Genomic DNA, 25,803 nt, shown 5'->3' on the forward strand with positions numbered 1-25,803 from the left:
TTCCTTCCGAAAGTGAAACAGAGCAGCGTACTGTTGCTATGGTTACCCTCACACACACTCTTAAAATAGAGGATCTTAATAAGCATCGATGGTTCCATGAAGACCTTTAACATCTATAGATCACCCTACAAAAGGTTTTTAAAGGTTCTTCACACTATGACAAAATGGTTCTTTGAAGAACTTTATACTTTAGAGATTCATTAGGCACCCCAAGGGTAATTTGCATTTCTGTGAAAAAGCCTGTTTATTTCTTCCTGGCAACTTTAACTTTGACAGCGCCTGTTTAACCTCATGTTGCGTTTTTAATTTTGTGGTCAAATGAAGTTTTTTAATTCACGTTTTACTTGAGGCGCAATGCTTGTGGAGGAGTGATAAATGTTGACAAAGCAGTATTTAAATGAATCACGCGCTCTAACAGAACTTCAGGGGTGTCATGCTTTTTGGTTTTGTCAGTTGAACTGTTTTCCGGTGCGAGTACCTCATAGCGCAACTTGGTGTTTTCGGTTTTGCTGTGCGGCGCGCGCATCCTTGATTAGGTGGTACCAAACATTCAAATTCAAATTTTTAAAAAGCTACTTCCTCTGTCACTCTGGACAGCATCTTCACTCTGTCAAGGCAATCATCACCTGCCTCTCCTGCTGCTGTTACATCATGTTTGTCTCTGCGCCTTAGTATCTCAGTTTGGACTTCTCCACAGAGACCAGATGGCATCAAGGGATTTTGCGCGCTGTCTGACTACAGGGCTCGCTTGTACTAATATTTATTGACGCATATGTGAGGATAATAGTAATTAAAAAACAAACAACATTGGAGAGACAAGCTGAAGATCAGTCTGAGCAGCTGCGGGCGCAAAGAGGACAAGTACTGAGTGAGTAAGGTTAAATACACACAATTAAGCTGCTGAACTTTGGGAATTTCTCTCTCTCTTATACCCACACACACACACACACTCATTCAGTCATGCAAACACAGTGGCTTCACAGATGACTCACTCTCAGTCATTCTGACGGCAATGAAGCAGGTGCTGTGGGGAAGGCTTATAATAAAACAAACAAACAAAAAAGATCAGCAAAATGCATAGATATTCTGCAGCTGGCTGTGAGTCAGCCCCTACACTCAGAGCTTTTGAGGACACTTATGTACATTTCAGTTCAGCGCAGACGTCCATGGTGACATTTGTGTCACCAGCAGATGTGTGCAGATGTGCAGCATTTATTCAGCTGCAATGCAGGTGTGTTCTTAAGAGAGCTCATAACATGCACCATTACTGATTAGACGTTACCTGACTGTTCAGCTATTTTTCACACTGTTAAAAAATTCTTCCTGCCTCAATTTTTTTTAAATGAATCAAATTAACATTTCTAACTTAAATCAATCAAGCTCACTAAAATATGGAGTTCAACTTGTATAGCTACAAATAAGTTCGTTGAAATCTGATTAATTTATTACGCCCACATGAAATCTGCCCCCACAAAAATACATTTCCAAAGAATTTTGAGCCCATCATTCAGTCTATTATTCATTCAATCATTCATTTTCTTTTCGGCTTAGTCCCTTTAATAATCTGGGGTCACCAGAGCAGACTGAAACGCCAACTTATCCAGCATATGTTTTACGCAGTGGATGCCCTTCCAGCTGCAACCAATCAATGGAAACACCCGCACACACTCATACACACACATACACTACGGACAATTTAGCCTACCCAATTCACCTGTACCATCTTTGGACTGTGGGGGAAACCAGAGCACATGGAGGAAACCCACACGAATATGGGGAGAACATGCAAACTCCACACAGAAATGCCAACTGACCCAGCTGGAAACCAGCAACCTTCTTGCTGTGAGGCAACAGTGCTACCCACTGCACCACCGTGACGCCCTATTCGGCCTATCAATTTATGTAAATACATGCAATTCTGATGTGTGTAAAATACATTTCTTCAGTTTTTTCTATACAGTTCAGTATTATTATTTTATAATATGCAACCGTTTAGTTTATGTACAATACGGTTTGTAAAAAAATACAAATGTATTGTCTTTTAGTGGATACCAGTTAGCTTTGTTTACAATAAACAAGTGGTTCTAAATGGATTTTGCTTGTAAATCTTAAATAAAAGTTACATTATTATTATTTTTTATCTGTTAGGTATTCAGCTCCTATTAAAATCACCTGCTTCTATTGTTATCACTCGATTGAATGAGCTTTATCAGTGGTTGTCAGCTCATAAATATGGGCCAGTACGGGCTTTCTGTGCCTACTGGTAGGGTCTGAGGGCTGTTATCATCCATTCCAATGGTTAATCAGCCATACTAGGAGAGAAGACTCCAGCTCCAGATCTGTTTTTACATTACTGTGATGGTTAGGTTTAGGGTTGGGGTAGGGATCCCCCAAATCTTCCCATGCCATATGTCTGTTATTTTCTTTATACGTGTTGTTAAATTTCCATCTATATTTCAAGCAGGGCGCCGCTGGTATGGTGGGTTCCTTTGGGCCCCTATTAGTACCTCTGGGGGCCCCAAAACGGCGTGGGCCCTTAGAATCGTCCTAAATAATCCCCCTAGCAGTGCCCCTGACTTCAAACATTGACCACTTTTTAATAAATTTTTTGTTCTGATCTCAAGCCTAGGCAAAAAACTGAGAAAGCACCAATCAGAGGCCGCATTTTTATGATGTCATCATGTAGACTTCTTGTGAATTATTTTACAGTTTTTTAAAAATACAAAATACAACACACTAAAGTATTTTGATACAAAATATTAATCCGTTTTCATCAACCCTATCAAATACAAATGACAAAATACTATTTTATATTTAAAATACGTATTTAAAAAACATGTATCATACTGCCTATCCCTGCTGATAACCACTGATAATGCCCATTCAAACGAGTGATAACATTCAAATCAGCTGATTAAAATGATATATTATTTTATACTATATAAAAATATTCTGTTCAGAAATAGCAGATTCAGTTTGGTCCTGATCAGCCAGAACCTCAAACATCAGATCAGCCAGTCATTACCACAAAAACCCCTACTGTGTAAACACCTTCAGGTGCAAAACGTCATTGTACATTAAACATTGCACTTGTTTCTATTTGATTTGAGTGAGCAGCAGGTTGAGCACATCAGTTCCATTCAAAATACATCCTTAATGCTAATAGAATATTCAAATACAATAATCCCAGGAGCTCTGATCCACACTGCTGGCCACTTACAGTGCTTGGAATCACTGCTTATGCATAACTGCACTTAAAGGGCTATATAAAAAGAATTCTTTTAATTGCTTTTTTTTGTTGCCAATGCGTGAGCAGCTTGTAAAAAGTGTTCTAGGTCTAATGAAAGGCCGTATTTTTTAGTGAATGAACTGAAAAGTATGCAGTGTTTACATGTCCTCCAGGGAACCTCTGTTCAACTTGAAGCTAACGCTTATTATACAACGTGCAAGATCTCACCCCTGACAGTTGTCTTGCATTTTTGATATTGAGAGGAAAGCACACAGAATACATTCACATATTCATCTAAACATCGAGTGAATATATTAGTATGGAAGGATACACTGTTAAGGATTTCCTGCAGAATCTATAGTAACTTACTGTAAATCATTTACTGCAAAAATACTGTACATTACATTTACAGCACCATTTATCTTGCTGTATATGCATTTACAGTATTGTATATCTTTATTGAAGAATTTACTGTAATTTTCCCAATGCAACTTTAAAACACAGAAACACACTGCATAACTTTCATACAGTAAAATACAGTTCATATTACAGTTAAATACTGTGTAATTTACATAAATTGTTAACAGTGTGCTCTCTTGATCAGTGATGCTCAAACTAGGACCTGTGGGCCAAAGTTGGCCTTCTGTATCCTCTGATTTGGCTCGCCAGAGGGAAAATGATTGGGAAGGGTTGGGGAATGACTTTAAAAAAGATTCTCATTTCTATTTTAATGTAAACTTTTGTTTGTTTGTTTGTTTGTTTGTTTGTTTGTTTGTTTGTTTGTTGATAAATCAGATTTTTTTTAAATGTACATACTGTCATTTAACAAATAAGGAACAAAGTGGAAGACCTCACCGTGGAAATCAAGGCAAAGGCAGATTCAGCATGACTAGGTTGGCATTGAACTTAAAAAAACATTTAATGGTTTTATTGTAATAAGTTCATTAAAATAATATACATTTTCATACAATTAGAACACATTATTAAATACAGCAGAAGTAATTATTTGCATTTATTTTTAAATATTATGAAATAAATTACCCATGGAAACCTTGATGTCATACAGTTTGCAATGTTTACTTTCGGCACAGAGCTTTCAATCAAGCTTGGATTTTGGTCCTTCATAAGAAAAAGTTTAGACACCCCTGCTCTTGATAATTGCTGTAATCATCCTAATAACTCTAGTAATTTAGGTGCTATTCAAATGAACATGTGAAGTCTACAAAAACAGACCCACATTTGACATGTAACTTTATTTTATTTAAAAAAGAGAAGGAAAATATTTATAATTATTTTGCAGATAATAATCAGTTCATCCGATTGTTACACTGTTAACAATTTCCTGTAGAATCTACAGTAACATACTGGCAGCAGTTCACCAGTAACTTACTGTAAATCAATTACAGTAAAATACTGTATTTACAGTCACAGCACCATTTATCTTCCTCTATGTGTATTTAAACAATTCTATATACATCTTTACTGTACAATATACAGTAATTTTCATTTAAAATACAGTAACATACCGTAAAACTATCCTACAGTAAAATACAGTTCATTTTACAGTTAAATTCTGTGTCATTTACAAAAATGATTAACAGTGTATGTTAAATTAAAACTAAGTGAAAATAAAAAACTATTATGAATTTATAAATATATTTTCTGTCTTTTTAGATTTATTCCATAGAATATAAATGAAGTGAAAAGATCAGAGATGACAATAAAATGTTAACGTATCTTCCCTAATGTCCCTTTCATAATCAATTATATTTAATAATTCTGCCTTTTACAGTGTATTTCTATTTATTTGACTAAGCACTTTTACATGTAAGTTCAAAGAGCAGATGTACTATATTCTGATTAATGTCTTGTTTCATGATTAATTACTAGGTTGGTCTGTTTGTTTTCACTTCACCCATTCCCCAGTTTAACATAGGCTGAAGGTTTTAGCAAATGTAAATGTGGTTTTCATTGTCAACGTTTTGATAAGCAGAAGAATTGTTCATATGCATTGTGCTTTAATATATGTGTGGGATCATCTCAGCACTTTACAAAGAATCATTGCATTTCTAATCCATCTAGTGCATGCATAGAAGTGCAAATCTTTTTAAGGCTGCTGTTGTGGTCAAATACTGCAGGCAGGCTATTTTTAGAAAGAGCATAACAAACGTCTTTGTGGGTGTCTATCTATTCAAAAAGTTTGGTAACACTTATAATAAGTAATGTTTTAACCACATATCAACTAGTAGTCAATATTAATATATTGCCAGCTTAATATATTATACATTTATATTGAGGCCGCCCTATTAATACTCTAATGAGAGTTCGTTGACCGACACTGTAAAAATATGTGTAAATTAGCGTTTTTTGCATTTAGTGATTCATGTCAATACTTTTATTAATATTTTAATAGATTAAAGTGATATATTGTCTGGGTTGGTATTGTATATTATGGTACAAAACCCTGGTAATAAACTGCCAGTACATTTTCTGTTATTTCTCTATTTCTCTATATATTTTTGCTTATACAAAACATTATTTCAAGCTACTAAAATGTCAATAAAATCACTTTGTGAAACTTTACAGTTGAAGTTTCAACATCAAAAGTCGACAGAGCAGAGATTACAGTTTTTCTTGATTGCTTTGTTGCAGCCGTCAACTGAAACTCTACATTTTCAAAACAGTTAACACGCAGGCCTAAACAGCGGCACTCATGGTCAAAATGACTTATTTTGCTTGCAAAAGCCTCTAACTGTCCCAAAACATTTAAAACATGCAACAAGAGCAAATTTTGCCTTCAAACAAATCACAAACAAGTATGAGCTCTTTCAATCAAGCATTACACAACGGATAATAAATTAAAAATACAGAACTCAGTGTGAATCAGTGCACTATTGCTTGACATTGTAGCCTATTGCCAGTGCCGTTTGTTGTCTTTCAATGTAGGGTGTGCAAAAGTTTCCTTTTTGCAAAGAATTGGATCCAGAATAAGAAATGCTTTGATTAAAATGTTATTGAATCCATGAGATTTTTCAAACTGCGGCTGAAAACTGAAATACTGTAAAAAAAATTATAAAAAAAAAGAACCCAATTGAATACTGTAAATATTGCAGCAAACACATGTAAACCCAAATAAAGCAAAATCTATAAGGAGTATAAGACATAGCCACTATTGACCTCCTCCATCCATGCTGTCAAAGAACAATATAGATCTACCACCTTTTTTTATGTGGTTTGCAGACTGATTGCTAATTGAAGATTTGTGTGAAGGAGTGTCAAACCGGTGCTTTAGAGATTTCATACTCATCTTGATAGTTTCTAATAGTTAGGAATAGATGGTTTCTGTTTGGTTACCATAGCTAAAACAATGGGGTTTGGACTGCTTGAATGACGCCTGTGATAACTGTTTTGAAAAATGTTGGGGGAAATGTGTCAATCCAATGAGAGGGTTTACACATTTGCAAGACATGTCTTCTGCTCTGCTGGGATAGTGATGAGGAAAATGGAGTGAATCCTAGTTTCTTTAACCAAGTCAAAACAAACAAGAAAAACTGTAAGCTCCCATAATGCAACCCACAACCGTAAATAAACGGTAAACACTTCTAGTCTCAGTCATTTTGGTACATTTCTCAGATCAGAATTAAAATTCTTAAAACCACCTGTTTAATCTTCACTTTATTGTGTCAGTTGTGGACATCAGAAAATCAGTTTCTCATTCCTTTGAACAAGTTGCAAATGCTTTTGTACAGCCATGCAATTGATTGTGTGCAACTCTCTGCTCTTTCCTACATTATCAGTTGCTTATGTCAGGTTAATCAAAATGTATTTTTTATTTTTATTTTTTGGCTTCTGTTGAATAGTCTCACCCCCCATAACATTTAATCATTTGTTTATAGCATAAGTCTTAATATGCAAAATGGCTGAACAAGTTGTCATAATACTTCGTCATAATGAATTTTTCTATACATTTCCATTAGACTTTTTTTTTTAAACCGGTATACAATTAGTAAATTTCTCACATGTGAATCTTAAAAGAGACATTTCTACTTTTGTTTTGTTTTTTCTTTGTGTTATGCAGTGTTGTCTTTTCCTTTCTGTAACACAATGACATAATCTGCCAAGAAATGACAGTACAAAGAGCAAAAACAAAATAAAAAAACCCCATATTTTATATCAGAACACCTCTCCAGAGCACACACTGTTATATTGACAACATGACTAAGTACTTTTACTGTCTTATCCATACACAGTGACATAAGGACTTTTAATTCTGATGGAACTGACATGTTCATTGACACAGAAATTTAGTCTTGAGATATGAACTAAGGATTTTGAATAAGAGACTCGCTTTTGCAGGTAATCCATGATGTTTTGCTATTGGTACATGTTGTTTTGAGAAATGCACTTACTGTTTTGCTAAATTTTAATTCTGATCTGAGAAATGTACCAAGCAACTGAGAACAACTGTAATTAATGGATATTTTTTACATTGTATAACAATACAACAATACAATACAATACAATACTTTATTGTCAGACTTGCATCTGAAATTTTTCTTGCATAACAGCATGATAAATACTCCTCACAAAGAGACAAAGACATGCAAAAAAACAAAATAGTTTGTTTTACACATTATTCAGCTCCAAGACAGCCTGATGTACAAATGACTTTTTACTGTCACTTTATTAAAACTTGGCACTCTAAATCCACGATTAGACTTTAATGGTATAAATTATTCATTTAACACATGACCTGGGTTCGAAATGATGTTCCTGCCAACCTTGTCAAGTTCTTGTAATACGAACGGTCATATAATTTCTTAAGAGGCTTTCCTACTATCTTTGAACAGATTTTAATATATAGTAGATATAGTAGTAATTATGTATAGTTGCAATGTCTCTTCTTATAAAGGGGACCATCAAAATAAAGTGTAAAAATGCAGGTTTTTAATTTTGTTACTGTTTCAATTGTAGAAATTCCACATTCACATTCTACGGTTATGAAATATTGACAATTGAGTAAATCCAGTGAATATTTTTTGTTTATATGGATCTAATGTTATAGAAGTCCAGCTCTGAGTCAAATAAAACCCATTTTATTAACCAAATACCTTCAATTGGTGTGACTGTACGTAATTTTAACACCTCCATCCAAAATATTTTAATAATAAAATCATCATCATTTTTAAAAAAATAAATTCTTGCATAACAATCAAATCAATCATAAAAGTGATATTTGTTTCTATATTCTGTATGTTTAGTAGTTTTAATCAGTAAAAGCCTAAAAGGAGAGCGAGTTGTTTTTTATTATGAAGTGTTGTAGATTGGCTCTGGTTGTTTCAAAGCATCTGAAGAGTGTTTTCAGACAGAAGAGTAAGAGGGACATGCTTAGAGATAGAGGGAGGCAGATTCAGGTTCACCTGGGAAGCCTTGTTGTTGGAGGAGAGAGGTGAATCCTTAGTGACTGAAGGCGGCGAGAGAGATAATGAAGCAGGTGGACGAGTGGAAAGGCTCTGGAGGGAGGAGTGTGTTGTTGAAATATTGCTACAGGCTAGGAAAACGACTGATGTGTATAATGTATGTTTTCTAGAAATATCTTGCTCAGCAGAAGATATACAACAGGATATATTGAACTGCAGTGCTACTAGAAATACTGGTGCTTATCCTATAGTTTGAAAGTGAAAGACTTGGGTAGTGTGTTAAGACTTCAAATGTGACCTTTGGTTCTTAACCTTTTGGATACAGTCATCTAACACTTTATGCTATGTTTTTTGAATATCACAAAATCTGATAATGTCTACAAAGTATGCATATGATAATTGAATTGTTGTTAACAATTTCCTGTAGAATCTACAGTAACATACTGGCAGCAGTTCGCCAGTAACTTACTGTAAATTAATTACAGTAAAAATACTGTATCGATATTCACAGCACCATTTATCTTGCTCTATGTGTATTTACACAATTGTATATACATCTTTACTGTAAATATACAGTAATTTTGAAAAATGCAACTTTAAAATACAATAACATACCGTAAAACTGTCCTACAGTAAAATACAGTTCATTTTACAGTTAAATACTGTCATTTACAAAAATCATTAACAGTGTGTATATTATACAGTGCAATTTATGTGTGTTAAAAATCTTTACATTTGACTTTGTTCCTTTCTGCACAAACAGAGTGCACAGAGGTATGCAATTACATACTTTTACAGCCATGTATAGGACAACCTATCATAATGTTTGGAATGTACACTTTGATTGGACAAACTTTCTTCTTCCTATCTTGGTCCTATCTTCCACAAAGTGTTAAATGCATATAAATACATTTGACCACTTAATTTAATGACTAATCAGGATGTAAAGAGACTTTCAACCAGCATAACAAACTTATTTCTGAAGACAGTCTTCTGTTACATCTTGAATCACGGTAACTATTTAACCGTGTTAGTCTAAAAAAGAATTGTTCATTATTGTAAGTAAAAAGCTTATACCAAATGCATAAATGGACTTTTATATCTGATCTAAGTGTACTATGCAGAACTATGCTGGTTTTGGATGAACTACCCAAAAGTGTTGCAAATATGGCCACAAAATGACTTTGCACTATGCTCAGATAGCTAATATAAATGTGATGCAGAAAAATAACTAAATCACTAAAATTAGTTAAGGTTCAATATTTAATAGGAATTTATATTAATCAAAATTCACTTTTACATGGTGTTTGAGTGATGTGTATCTACAGTCTCTTAACAAGCAGCATATAATAGTACAAATGCTCCACATAAATGATGCAGTGTCTAAAATGTGCTGTTCAAGATTCCCCCTACTGTGATGTCACAAACCTGCATTAGCACAGATCAGTCAGAATCACTTCATTAAAGAAACGTGTTCTTCACAGGGCTCCTACAGGTCATGGAATTTCTGGAATATCATAGACTTTTTAAAGGTCTATTCCAGACATTTAAAGTCATGGAGTTCATACTTTTTGTCAAAGAAAAAATCAGATTAATGTGGTCTAAAAAAGACTGATTTGGCAGTGAATTTTCTCAAAACATATGCCAATATTTCAGCATTTGTTATTTTGTTTTGCTTTGAAAATATACACAAATTTAGACAACTTAGTTCTTCATTACATTTTTGACCTCAATCACAATTGGTCTCTATAATTTATATAAAGGGAAAACTGAAAGATACAAAGAGAGAACATTTTTACCTCTTAATCATATTAAACCTCCTGCATTATATTTGATACATGAATGACTCTACATGATCAAAATAAACAAAACTGCTAATATGGGAAAATAAATTGAGAAAAATCGTGTTAGATTACTTTTTGCAATCTACAGTATACGATGAACTTATAGCCTTGTTCAAATAGGCTTTGGCTGAATGTGTGTTGCAATGATGCATCACAAGACGCATCTAAAGTGAATCACACAGCTGTGTGGCTTGTCTATAGCAACTCAAGGTATCGCACATTTCAATATGCAAATATAATGCAATTCAATATAAAACAATGCAGATGGTAGAGAAGGAATTTGAACAGTGCCTTGCTTGCCAAATGATATTTGCAGGAATTTAAAAAGTGCAAGCTTCTCTAAATTGTACGCCATTTGCTTAATTTTGTGTTAAATTCAACAATCACAGAATAGCAAGATTCCTGAGGGAAATAACAGTTTCCTCTTTTTTTATTCATCATAAGTCATGAAAATTCACCTTTTTAGTCAGGGAAAAGACATGCTATTTGGTTTAGAGTGGGAACTCTGTCTTCATTTTTCTTTGGTAATTTGATTCACATTAACAGCATAGAAAACAGCAGGTACAATATTACTCCGCTGTCATTTAAATACACAGATCTAACATAAACCTTCACAGATCTAATAATTCTTTCCCAGATGTTTGCGTTCACAGCCATAAGCAACTCTGTTAATGTGAACTTTGCGTGTTTGTAACACAACCTTGCATGTATTTGACAGTTTAAGCGCACTTTCAAGAGTCTAAGGGGAAGTTTAATACTCACAGAATTTGCACCTTCTGACAGATGGCTTTTACCTTCTTTTGAATGTGTGCACTCAGAACGTAGTGTGCTTAAGTCAAGCTGACAAAGCTTTAAAATGCAAGCAGATATTAAACTTTTATGATGATGAAGAACTGCAGTGTCATATGAGCGCAGTAAAACAGGATAAAAGCAAACAGATGTTTTTTCTTCTTCTTTTCTTGAGAGTGTCCAATTCAGAAACTAAATTTGAAGCCTTCTTCAGGGATTGTGACACGTTTGGATTTAAAGAGACAGTGTTTTTGCTGTGACTTGGTATACTAAATCAGTTAATAAAAAATAAAGCTTTACAGACAAAGTTTTAAGGACTGAGACTACTAAACAACATAGCAGGTCTCGTCTTAAACTATATACATTTTTCGGATTAGTTTTATTTATTTTACCTGCATTTATCAGTGCTCAATGGTTTGAACAATTTTAATACTTACTTACTCCCAAGGTCATTTATATCGAAGTTGATATTCAGCCGCACTAACAAAACTCCAGTCCGATCGATTCTCCACATCTTCTTCCGTAGCTCAAATCCTCTCCATGTCCACCTTTACTTGATTCCACCATCTTTGTTTCAGTATTCCACAGGGTCATCTTCCTTTAGGATTAGATTTCATCACCTTCTTCAGTCGGCATTCTTCTCCTCTCCTCAATACATGTCCAGCCCATCGGATCCTTCTACACTTTATTTCACTTATTATGTCTGCACTATTGAAGAGGTCCCTAATCTATATTGTCTTTCCTTCTCCATTCTCCTTGTTCCCAAGTAGGCCCTATATCTTATAAAGTAGTATATCTTTCTTATTACTTTATTTATTCTTAAGCTTTTTCTCTTCTTTCTTTCTTAGTCTCCATGTCTCAGATCCATGCAGTATTGCTGGGCAAATGATTGATGTGTGTAGTCTAATTTTTGTTCTATGTGACAAGGATTTTGATGAGAGTATTCGGTTGCATGCACACAAACATTTATTTGCTGAGTTTATCCTGCTTTGTATCTCTGGTTCTTCGGTATTCTGATTTTATATGATTACTCCAAGGTATTTCAATTGGTTAACTTGTTGTCCCACAATTTGTAGAGCTCCTTTTCTTTGATTCTGGTTCTGTGTAAAATGCATGTCGTTTTTGTGTCATTGTCTTTAGACATATTATGTCTTCAGACCAATACTAGTGCATGCAAAAGATTTCACAGAATGCTCAAGTTGATCACACACAGCTTTGTCCTGCTGACCAACATACAGCTTTTGGTTTGAAACATGCAGTTCATATATCACTACACTTCTGATAACACAAAATGGCCCTTTTGCATGCAAATTGTGCTACAATTGTGTATTTTAGGTAGGTCATTCTCAGGTTCAAAGCATGAGTATTGTATTTGTGAGGTGATGAAAATATTGAAATTAAGAACATATTGCTGTTTGACCATTCTTACTCTACTGAAACTGCAACTTTGTCTCATCTGCAAGCTTGACCAAAATTAGAAAGAAAGGATGAACAGTTTTATTGATTTATGTTGCCTTTACAGTGCTCAGCATATTTAAGTACACCCTTCACATATCTATCTTTTAAATTCATATTTTAATGGGAAGCTGTACAACATTATATCTGTCATATACATGAGATATAGCCAAATCTGGAGCTTATCTTTCCAAAAACTAGTACACCCAAATGTATATGTTATAGAAAAATGTTAAATACAAATTTTACAAAAGAGGAAATCAAGAGAAGCAACAACAAAAAAAGAAGAAGAAAAAAATGTAGTTGAAATTTTGTAGGTTGTAATATTTTTTGCAATATTTAGTTTGAAATGAATTGCATTGTCTTTCAATTTCTAAATATGTTTGGTGACTAAAATATGATTTTAATAAATATATCTGTTTAATAAATCTGTTTTGTTTAAATGCACCATAATACATTGCCTATAATCACTGAGAAATGGAGAAAAATATTCATTTTCAAAATGGGCTGTACTCAATTATGCTGAGCACTGAATGTTTCACTGGCCAAATTAGCAATCATGCTGGATTTGCAATCCTAATGCAGAATCATTCAAAATCAAATATACCACTGTAACATGTTCTACTGACAGTCAGTCATGCATCATTTATTTTAAAAACTGAGAAGGTTTTACACTCATATAAATGTACGTCGTTGACTCATGAGCATTTCATTTTAGCTTGTAATGAGTGAAAGACTGTACATCTGTTTCCCTAATGATTATCGAAGTTGATAACCTTTTTCATAAGCTTGTTTCCTGTTCTGTGCAAAACACAAACTTTCTTCTCTCTCTCTCTCTCTCTCTCTCTCTCTCACACACACCAAAACAGATGCAGATTACACAATAACTGTTTTATTTTAAACTGTTTTAAACTCTTTTCTTTTCAATGCTTTTAAACACACACATTATAATAAATGTCAATAACTTCTGCAATTCTGAAAACCTTACAAATACTGTAACTCCTTCTGTAATAACTGCAGTGTTTGGTCATCGAGTCTATTTACAATGGATGTTTAGTAATATACTGCATCAAACTGAAACCTTACTTCTCCAAACCTGCTGCAATTATGAGTAAAACTCAGAAAATGACATTTTTGGTGGTTACTGGAATTTCAAATCAATACCACTGCCAGTATGTTGGATGTAATTTAATGGGGTGTTCTGTGTGTTTAAACTTTTGTTGATCCTAAGAAAGAAAACATGGTTTGGTACAAAATGCAGATGATAAATGATGTGAATTTATTAAAAAAACCTCTGTAATGATTTTATGTTCCAAAACACATCAGCGTCATCACAGACACCGCAAATTTCCTCATCAGATTTAACCTATGCATACTTTGAATGCATATTAATGCATACTTTTAATGCAGGTTATTGGATTAAGATAAATCTGCATGAAAATCCCATCATTGATGCACAACAGCAACAACAAAAACTCATAACAACAGAACATGTGATTGGATTACCAGTGGATCAATCTCGATGCACACCATCCTAAAATATTGCTTTAGTCTTGTGTGATATCCAAGAAAAATGTGATGTGCTAAATAATGCAATATTCTATGTGCGATACAATACTTGAAAAAATTGTAAACCCGACATATGTCATATGGTTTTTTGATTAGCTAATTAGGGCGACGTGGTGGCGCAGTTGGTGGTGCTGTCACCTCACAGCAAGAAGGTGGCTGGTTCGAGCCTCGGCTGGGTCAGTTGGCATTTCTGTGTGGAGTTTTAATGATCTCCCCGTGTTCGTGTTGGTTTCCTCCGGGTGCTCCGGTTTCCCCCACAGTCCAAAGACATGCGGTATCGGTGAATTGGGTGAACTAAACTTAGTGTATGAGTGTGAATGAGAGTGTGTGGGTGTTTCCCAGTGATGGGTTGCGGCAGGAAGGGCATCCGCTGCGTAAAACAGATAAGTTGCTAGATAAGTTGGCGGTTCATTCCGCTGTGGTGACCTCAGGGACTAAGGGACTAGGCCGAAAAGAAAATGAATAAATGAATCAGCTGATTAACATCTGTTTGAGTTTCAATTCAGTTTTCTATACATTACCTGCACTCTCTCCTTTGTCACTTCCTTCATTTCTTCTATTAACATTTTGAAACTTACAACCTGGTTTTAATACACCAGCGCAAAAATTGAATACTCGTCATTTTTCACCTTAATAATTTGATCGGGAGTGTACAAACAGCTTAATAAATTCACATTATTTCAAGGAAAAGATAGCATCACAAAAACAAAATAGATGATATAATCATGTAAACAATCCAAAACATAAATTAATTAATGTCACCACCAGTTTGTCCTGCTGGTATATCATATCAAACACAATCAGAAAAACAAAAACTCTTGAAACAAACTTAAGTTATTATCTTATTATTTTCCTAAAATGGCTCACCATTGAACAAGAAAACCAGCATGTTCACTCAGAGATGTGAGTTGAAATGAAACATTTCCTGATGTGCTGAAAAGTCTTTTCATTTACAAAAATCACTCATTTATGGCAAACCATTGCAATATTAATTTATTCTAAAAACTGGCAGCTGTGGTTGCCAGAATTTGACCTATATAAATAGAGTAGAAAAATGTTATAGTAAAATACTGTCTTTTTAATTTATACAATGTTAATATTTCTACATATTAAAAACTTTACATCTACATGTTGTACCTTTTTTAAATACAGACGAAAAAAACGACTGACAGCAGGTGCTGCTAAAAGCTCACAAAAAAAGTCAAAACAAACAGCTATTTTTTATAGCAGTGAAGCATATTTAAATGTGTAAGGCACTCTGTGTCATTCACACAACACCATGATGGTAACACTCAGCACAAGGTTAATGCAATAAACAGTGTTTAACAACATTAGATGCACACGAGAGATGCTTTACAGAACTCACATACATTGAAAATAAAAGCAGGCCACAAATGATCACGGAGGATGATCTCCGAGTGGTGGTCTCCAAAATTAAACCGAGATTGACTTGATTGTTAAGATTGTAGTTAAGATTGACAAGATTGTAAACATTGTGCCTAGTCTCATTAGTGAGGTTAATTAAACAAATTAATAAATGACTATCAGAAAATGATATGGTACACACACAAATAAACAACAGCGATGTTTTCTGTTTGCTCAAACTACTTATTTAAATTCCCGAAAATGATACCAATAAACAAAGATGATTACTGGTATAATCTTGACATTTATTTTCAAAATCCCAAACATTAAGATTGTAAGATCTTTACTTTCATTTTGAGGTATTTGTTGTATAGATTGCACCTTGTTTCTTCATTTTCCTCATCACTCCACATAATGTCCACATCTGAGATCTTTCCATCTGCTATATGTTCTAGAATTTCAAGATATGTATATTCTGCATATGAAATTGTTTCAGCAATGAATCAGTACATTGATGTAGTTTTTCATCAAACATATTTGAAAAAACCCTCATCTAAAACATGCAATCTTACAAAAGATTTTAAGCTTTAATTAGTAAGTGTAATTGGGCAACACGGCGGCGCAGTGGGTAGCATGTTCGCCTCACAGCACGAAGGTAGCTGGTTCAAGCCTTGGCTGGGTCAGTTGGCATTTCTGTGTGGAGCTGGCATGTTCACGTAGGTTTCCTCTGGGTGCTCCGGTTTCCCCCACAAGTCCAAAGATATGCACTATAGATGAACTGAATAAGCTAAATTGTCCGTAGTAAATGTGTGACTGAGTGTGTATGGATGTTTCCCAGTGATGGGTTGCACCTAAAAGGGCAATCCGCTGCGTAAAACAAATGCTGGATAAGTTGGCGGTTCATACCGCTGTGGCGACCCCAGATTAATAAAGGGACTAAGTGAAAAGAAAATGAATGAATAGTAAGTGTAATCCGTCTTTTTTACAAACAATCTATGAAATATTGTCAAACATATCAATAAATCTTAAGAAAAACATTGTAAATGCGGCTTACGTCTGTGTCTGGAGTAAAGTAATGCCATGCTGCTTTTCAGTGTAGTGGATTTTTTTCAAATTACAACATTCAGAGCCTTACCGTCCTTTGATAGGATGATAATCGTCCACTCTCATGGACTGCAAGCTTCAAATTAGATGAAATGCTCAGGAACTACAAAAAACCATGGGCTGATATATGTGATGTCCATTGTAATGGACACAGGGTCCGAAGAGGTTAAAATGAGCTGAAACAATTCAATTCTTGAGAGTTTTTTTTTGCGACAACTTAATTGTTTTATGTTCAATCTAGTAATTTGTGAAAACTAATAAGCTAACCCTAATTCCTTCATGTTGTCCCAACACAAATTGATTGTCTGGAACCCAGCATTTTTTACAGCGTTAGACTGTTTGCAGTTTTTATGTTGTATGCTCATGTTTTTATTGGCCTATTGGTGTACGTGCGCCATTGAAATGTGATGTTTGTATATTTATAATCACATTTGAGAAAATTGGGGGTCACAGGCTGAAAATTTTGGGAACCCCTGCATTAGATTAGCATGAACCTTTAATGTAACTGATGAGAAAAAATAGCCAGATAGCAAGGTCAACAAAAAAAAGTTAAGCATCATGCAGAGAATTCAGAGAAAGTGAGTTTACAGTTAATGATTGTATATAGTAAGGAAAATTGCTGTTAACTGACAGATTGCTATTGTAGCATTTATACATTTTTACTGGTAAAATCACAGCAAACATTTACATTGTTTAAGTTGCATGGATGATCTTGACCCTGACTCTGAAAGCTGATTTTCCTAACCTCTTCTAAGTCATTTTGTCTGTTATCCTCCATAGGACATGACCCAGTCCTGGCCTTACCAGCCGCCCCCAGGCGAAGGGGGAACTCAGCATTTCCTGTACTCCCACTCAAAGGTATGCACAGCCATTTATTACAGACTGCATGAAAGCATGATAGACTCACAAGCATAAGGCCCAACCGCTGCTCGGTCTATGCTTTATGCTCCTCTCCCTCATTGCAGGGTTTTACACATTCATAAACCCATAATTCTGTTGTTTTAGCACCAGAGTCACTAGAAGAGTTATGCAAATCAGCTAGCAATGCCCCGAGCACAATACAGGCAGGTTGTAGGGCATCTCTCCACTGCTGTTCTTCAGAGTGGACTGGTTAAACTGGATTCAATGCGGTTATTAAACACAGCGTGACAATGTTGAGAATTTGTTGACTAACTGTTGTGATTTCAGCCCTCTGTGTTGTATGTATCCGATTGTATCTGACTTGATTGTCTGATTGTTTTGGTTTATTCTGTTATTTTCAGGAGGGAAAACAGCCCAGTGGACGACAAAGACATGGTAAACATGCTATATGCATATGTGAACCCATATAGAATTCTGGAGTATGAAAATATACGCAAATTGCATATATGACATTCAAGTTCATATTTGGATTTTACATATATTTTCATATCAGATTTCTATATGGGTTTAAAATGGCTGCTTGCATTTCTTTTCAACCATTGGAGTTACAGACATGCAGTATATGTTCAAACATATTAGCTCCAATTCAACATAAGTGTTCATATAGCTACTGAATCTAATATATTTGAACATATAGATGTTTGTAAATTTTAATGGTTGGGAAAATGTAAGTGACATGTAAGTGACATGCAAAAAGTGTATTTTTGCAATATTTCCAAATATATTTGTTGTGACATATATGTGAACTCTAAATATGAACTTGTATGTGATATATGTAATGCATATATTGCCATGCTATTCGATTTCTATTTGGGAAACCTAATATTAGGTGCTCTTTCTGCACCTGTTTTAGCGATGCACTGATACTTAAACTAAAATAAGCTGAAAAAGTTATAGCTAATAAACTAACTAATAATTATTAATAAATAAATATATATATATAAAGAATTATTATTGACTGATTCAACATTGTATTTAAACTATTAGTTTAAAGTTACATGAACAATAAACTGCCATTATTAGATAGATCAGGGATGCCTAAACTTTTTCGTATAAAGGGCCAAAAGCCAAATACTGAGAGCTGTGGGCTGAAGGTAAATATACCAGGCTATATTACATTAAGGTTGCCATGGGTAATTTTTCTGATTTATTTAATGATATTTTGATGATTTTGATGATTTAATGATAAACAGAAAACATTACTTTAAATTGTATTATCTAATGCAGTAGTACATTTAAAATGATAACCTATTGCAATATTAACATAAACATTCATATTTATAACACAGTGGAGTTCAATGATGAATATACTAGTCAAGCAGAATCTGCCTTTGCTTTGATTTGTCCTTGTCTGTCGGGTGAAAGTGTGCACATTTAAACTAAATCTGATTTAATTGAAGCATTTAATTTAAGTTAACTTATAACAGTAAAACAAATAAACAAAAGGTTATATTAGATTTAAAAAATGAAAACCTCTAAACCATGCCTATTATTCTTCATCTCTTCCCAGATGAGAAGGTGGGCCAAATCAAAGGTCACTGTACACTCTCAGAAAAAAGGGTACACGGTGGTACAAATGACGTTCCTTAAGGAACAGTTTTACACCTTTGTAAAAGCTGTACCGTATATGGTACAGAAAAGACCTCTTATGATACTGTATTGTACCTTTTATGGTACAATTGACATGAAGGAACACAACTGTTCTCATGAAAGGTACATAAGTGTTGGACAACTCCTTCATTACAATATCTATGAAAATAAATATTACTGGAAAGGCAAAGTGATTTTATGAATAATTTCCATATTAAAACATGAATCATTATTTCAAAGCATAAAGAAACTCTTAAACACGAATTATTAAGTTCTATAAAACAAAACAACTGGTAAAAACAAAACTATAGGGGTTGTAAACTAAACATTTAAGGCATTTTTAATAAACATTTGGTAAGCATTTTCTGATAAATACATTTTCATTATTGATATCCAATATTACATTATGCACATGAGCAGGCAAAAGTTTTGCATATGCAAAGTGTTCATGCAGACATTTTAGTATTGTAAAACTGATTAAACATTGTGCATATCTCATTACAATACTTTTCCATAATTCTATTTCTATTTTAAAATAGAGTAAATTATTGTGTGAAAATTAGAGAAAATTATTTTATATTGTCGATGGGAGAATGTATTTCTGTAACATTTCTGTGAAAGGTGTTGTCAAATGTTTAGCAAAAAATAGATCTTTTGATTTATGTTATAGTATTTTTTATTCTTTACTGTAAACGAAAAAGGTGCATTTACACAAAAAGAAACTTAAAAAAAACATTTTAATAAATGTATTTGATGTTTTATAATTACTGAAAATAAATTGACACATTTTGGATAAAGCAAAATGCCTTTAAATAGTTCTTGAAGAACACATTTGACACTGTTAATGTACTAAGTGTCATGTCACTGTAGTGGCCCCTTCATAGATTTAGACCTTTGATGACGGTACAATATTGTATCTGCAGGTTTTAAAAACCAAAGGTACATTTTGGTTTCCCATGGTACAAATCATGTCCTTAAAGGTACAAACTGCAACAGTACAAATTTGTTTCTTTGTCTTAAGGTATCAGTTTCATCTCTTCAAATACTAACACTAACTAAGATTATTGGAAGATTATTAGTGTTATTGACGTCTCATCTGATAATCAAGACTAACTTCATTTCATCAAACGCTAACACTTTATTTTAATGATCAATTTGTAGACTGTCTGCTTAATATCTGCTGATACTGCTCCTTCAACAGACATTTAACTGACTAGAAGAAACTTTGCAAGTACGTCAACTTACACTAACCCTATAATCTAATGAGAATTAGTTGGTATGTAAATGCAATGTAACTTAAATTCAACAAACGGACCATCAAAATAAAGAGTGATCCATCAAACTCACCATAAAATCAGTAATATTTTGAAATATTGTATTATTTAAAATGCAAGTAATTGCTGTGATTATAAACATTTCCAGCATAATTACACCAGTCTTCAGTGCCTTATGATCCATGAGAATCATGAAGCAAATTTTTCTGCTTATCATTATTAAAAGCTGTTGTGCTGCATGATATTTTGTAAAAGACTGGATATATTATTTTATTAAATTTTTTTATAAATAAAAATGGTCTATAAAACAGCATGTATTATTATAAATACCTTTGCTGTCACTTACAAGTAATTTATATGTTTTTCCATATGAAAGTATTGATTTCATTTTAAAACCCTTACTGACTTCAAACCCTTTATATAGCATACATTTACAATTAAATATCCAATATTGACACAAAATATATTAAATATCAATCAATATCTACATATAAGTGCATCCCCAAATTTATGTGTGTAATGTTTACTTCAAAGTGTCTGTTCGTGTTTCCCAGCTGTACAAATATAGTAGTGTTTGTACATGCTGCTCCATAACGCTGATGTATTTCTCTCTCAGCGAGGGACGGTGTGTCTATGAGGATGCCCTCACGTCCACTCGTGGCCCCTCATAAATCGTAAGTGGAGCGCACAACACCCGATCCGTCCACAGAAACCAAGCACCAGTCCTGCTTCAACTGCCTCTGCCTGCATGGGCAACTTTATTACACCATAAACAATTGACTTTAACCAACTCGGTGTTGAACGTCTGCACATATTAGCACATATAATTAGATTGGGCTTCCTGGAATTTAACTACTGTGTACCAACTGCTGTTTAAAACTAGGAGGGTTAGGCTTGTGTTCAATCTAACCAGCTTCACTGACCTCATAAACTTCACTGAGTTAGTATCTAATTACAGGGCAGGTTAACAAGGCAGTTTGGAGCCCTGCAGCACTCCAACGTCAAATAACATCACTGTTCAACATTAGAGCGCTGTGTTTATGATTTTTTTTTTACTTTGAAGCTTGTAATGTGATATAGTCTCATATGGCAGGACTGTTCAAGGCAAACTCACACATTTAACACACACACACACACACACTTGAACAGCTATGGTAAATTCCCATAGACTTCCCAATCCTCACAGAAAGCATTCTGGAGTTTTACATTTTTAAAATACTTCATTCTTGATTATTTATGGGCTATTTTCCTTATGACGGCATTTAAAAATGTCCCTATCCCTGCAGGTACATGACGTCAACATGACATCATATTGACGTTGTACCTCAACGTATCTCAATGTCGTGGGGACATTGAATTTTGTTTGGAAATGAAAATCGAGTTGACGTCATAACCTAACGTCAGGCTGGCATTAATGTCCAACGTCCAACCTCTAATCAACCAAATATCAACGTCTAATCATGTTGTGTGGACGTTATCACTATGACATCTATCAGACATTGGATTTTGATCACTTTTCAGCACAACCTAAAATCAACCAAATATCAACGTCTAATCATGTTGTGTGGACGTTATCACTATGACATCTATCAGACATTGGATTTTGATCACTTTTCAGCACAACCTAAAATCAACCAAATATCAACGTCTAATCATGTTGTGTGGACGTTATCACTATGACATCTATCAGACATTGGATTTTGATCACTTTTCAGCACAACCTAAAATCAACCAAATATCAACATCTAATCATGTTGTGTTGACGTTATCACTATGACATCTATCAGACATTGGATTTTGATCATTTTTCAGCACAACCTAAAATCAACCAAATATCAACGTAATTTGACATCATTACTGGATGTTAAAATAACGTTGTCCTTAGACACTGGTTGAATTTTGGTCACCTGACATCACGACCTAATCTATCCTAATATTAACATCTTATGATGTTGTGTGCCTGCTGGGTATAAGGTTAAAATGTACTCGTATTTCTGTACTTTTAAAAATATTTGGTCCCCACAGTGTGATTAATACAAAGTATGCACACACATACACAGATGTGCTACAGATTGGCACAATGAAAAAGTCTCTCTGTCAAGTGAGTGTGACATTCTCTCATGTTCGACTCTTTTTCTATCCCAGCATGCTTGCTGATGACCTGAAGCTCAGCAGTGACGAAGATGACAAGGACGAGGTAGGGCACCTTTTTAATGATTGTTTCGGTTTTGAAAAAGTAGATATCATCTATTAATAACTTCATTTTATATAGCATCTTGAAAGGTAGCGTTCTTACAGCTCGATACTGAAAATCTAATTAAGTAAAACACGCATAACGCACACACAAGAAAGCTACACTGAAGCCACTGTGAAATAAGATACAGTATTATACATTTAACACAATATTTGATAAATAATATATGTTATTGCATTAATATTATTGTGGGAAAAAATATCTAATTTAACACAATGCTTTTTAAATACAAGTGAATTTTGCTTTCCTAATGTTGGCTGGAAGAGATTTTTAACATAACAAACAACCCACAGTGCAAAACCACTATGAGAGGAACGCAAATCATGCTTCGACATAAAGGAAATAGAAGATCCTCTAAATACCACAGAGCTAAATAGTGCAGTGCTAATAGGTTAGCATAAGAGTTTTAACATTTCAAATTTCAAAATTGGAGTTATGTGATCACCATTTGTATTTTAAAATCACATTACAAAAATGTCAAACACACAAAAAAGTACAAATAAACATTATCTGGATGTTCTTCAGCTTAGTAATTGATGGAGTCTGAGAAGGAGAGATTATCTGTCTCAAAACAGATACAGAAACACAGTTCAAATACAGAAACTGTTAGTTGTTTAAATTTCAGCCTGATCTCACGAGAAAACGTAAGTATTTTACGTTTTGTCAGTTTAGTGGCTAATTCGTATGAATTCGTACGAGTTCAGTCGAACGAAATTGTACGATTTTAAAAAGGAGGCGTGGCACCTAACCCCACCCCTAAACCCAACCGTCATTGGGGGACGAGCAAATCTAACCAAATTGTACGAATTAGATCATACGAATTCGTACGAATTAACCACTAAATCAAAAAGTTACGAATTGCCGTGAGATTGTTTTGTAAATTTTTATTTCAGACAGAGAATTACTAAACACGCAGATTGAATTGATTTAAAATTATGCAAATTTAAAAATTATCAGCATAAAAAAGGTAAATGCATGTAAACCTGTCGTTATTAAAAACGAATGCATGTAAAAACGAATGTGACGAATGCATCTTCACGTACTCATCATTTTACTTAGAACCAAATAATTGGTTGGTGTTCTCTGCACTAAAGGAAAAAAATGCATATGCTTCTACTCACTGCTAGGGCTTTATTGGGTGAATTGCCATTATATTTTTAACCTTTTATCATATTATACTTGTAGTTATAGTACATAAAATTCTTATAAATTACATTTAACTGTTCCTAGAGTGTGTACGGAGTTTGGTAAAACAGCGTTTTCCTCCTTTGGCCTAACATTATGGAATGAAATGCAGAGTATTTTCAAGTTAGAAACAATCCCATCTCTAAATCTTTTAAAGTCTTATCTGGAAGAATCACGTGAATCTTTTGTGTCAATTTTAATATGTGATATTTTATGTGTGTCTAATTATGTATCTGAAACTTTTTGTGCTGCCATTTTGGCCAAGACCCCCTGGTGGAAAAGATGCATATCTCAATGGGAAATTCATGGTTAAATAAAGAATAAAATAAAAATATGAATAAAAATGAATAAAAAATAAAAGGCTTCAGAGACCTCAATAACTGATGCAAACAGAATAAACATAAATACTAATAAATGCTAAATAGTCGACGACAGAGCCCTGCAGAACACCAGTTCTGTCCATTTCTGTCCCGCTCAGTTGTTCATTAATAACAAACTGCTGTGAAACACAGTGGACTTTCGATAACAAAAAGAAAAAATAATAATTGATCAAAAAGAAATAATTTATGACCATGATGTCAAAACTGAATTTTCAACAGCCATTGGTCCAGTCTTCAGTGTCGTATGATCCCTCAGGAAAAAAATCTTCTTTTTATTAAAGTTAAAAATAGGTGTGCCATTCAATATTTTTGTAAACAATTAGATTTTTCATGATTTTCTTGATGAACAAAGATCAAAAGAACAGGAATTTTTTGACAATCAACATTTGTAACATTTTAATTTACCTTTTCTGGATACAAATATTAATTTCTGTAAATGACCTCAAATATTGCAATTAAATTTTGTCAATGTTTTATTTTTATTTCTTAATACAGTAAGACTTTAAGTTTATCAGCCTTTTTGATTACTAGTAACTTTTATGATGATGATTATTATGATTATTATGATTATTATTATTATGATTATTATTATTATTAATATTATTATTATTATTCCTATTAATGTTATCATTATTATAGCGTGACACGGTGGCTCAGTGGGTAGCACTTTCGCCTCACAGCAAGAAGATTGCTGGTTTCCGGCTGGGTCAGTTGGCATTTGCGAAGTTTGCATGTTCTCCACAGTTCACGTGGGTTTTCTCTGGGTGCTCTGGTTTCCCCCACAGTCCAAAGACATGTGCTATATATGAATTGAATAAGCTAAATTGGTTGTAGTGTATGTGTATGAATGTGAGTGTTTCCCAGTTTTGACTTGCAGCTGGAAGGGCATCTGCTTTGTAAAACATATGCTGGATAAGTTGGCGGTTCATTTCCGCTCTGTCGACTCCTGATAAATAAAGGGACTAAGCCAAAAAGAAAATGAATGAATGAATGAATGAATTATTATTATTATTATTATTATTTATTTATTTATTTTTTATTATGAGTCAATATCTATTTCTGTCCACATAACTGTATGCTAACACTGGATAGAATTGACATGAGTCAATATCTATTTCTGTCCACATAACTGTATGCTAACACTGGATAGAACTGACAATGTGTGCATAAAATGAAATAAAAGGCATTTACTTGACTAGTTTAACCAACTGAGGTTGATTTTATGTAGCTGTTACAGGCAGTGAACTGTATGTAGCTGCTCCTCCTCACATTCACTTCAGTAGGAGTTCTATTAAAACAAATTATGATCTCATGTTACACATTTGTTTATAGGAAGCACTGCCTCCTTGCCTGTTCCATATCTGTGCTGCTGCTGAACTTGTTCCGTATCAGTGTTTGCTAAAATCCAGAGTTTAGTGAGTTCA

At 34.0% G+C, this 25,803-nt stretch overlaps 1 protein-coding gene across 2 annotated transcripts in view; it reads left to right on the plus strand.

Annotated features, from left to right (window-relative positions):
- aff3 (AF4/FMR2 family, member 3) overlaps positions 1-25,803 on the plus strand; it is a 60,492-nt gene that overhangs the window by 24,733 nt on the left and 9,956 nt on the right. For both annotated transcript variants that reach the window (XM_056465124.1, XM_056465125.1), the window contains exons 2-5: positions 17,556-17,633; positions 18,038-18,071; positions 21,177-21,234; positions 22,706-22,757. In XM_056465124.1, coding sequence (XP_056321099.1) covers positions 17,556-17,633; positions 18,038-18,071; positions 21,177-21,234; positions 22,706-22,757 — 222 coding nt within the window. The remainder of the gene's footprint in view (positions 1-17,555; positions 17,634-18,037; positions 18,072-21,176; positions 21,235-22,705; positions 22,758-25,803) is intronic.

This window comes from Danio aesculapii, chromosome 9 (genome assembly GCF_903798145.1).
Source record: "Danio aesculapii chromosome 9, fDanAes4.1, whole genome shotgun sequence".
NCBI lineage: Eukaryota > Metazoa > Chordata > Actinopteri > Cypriniformes > Danionidae > Danio > Danio aesculapii.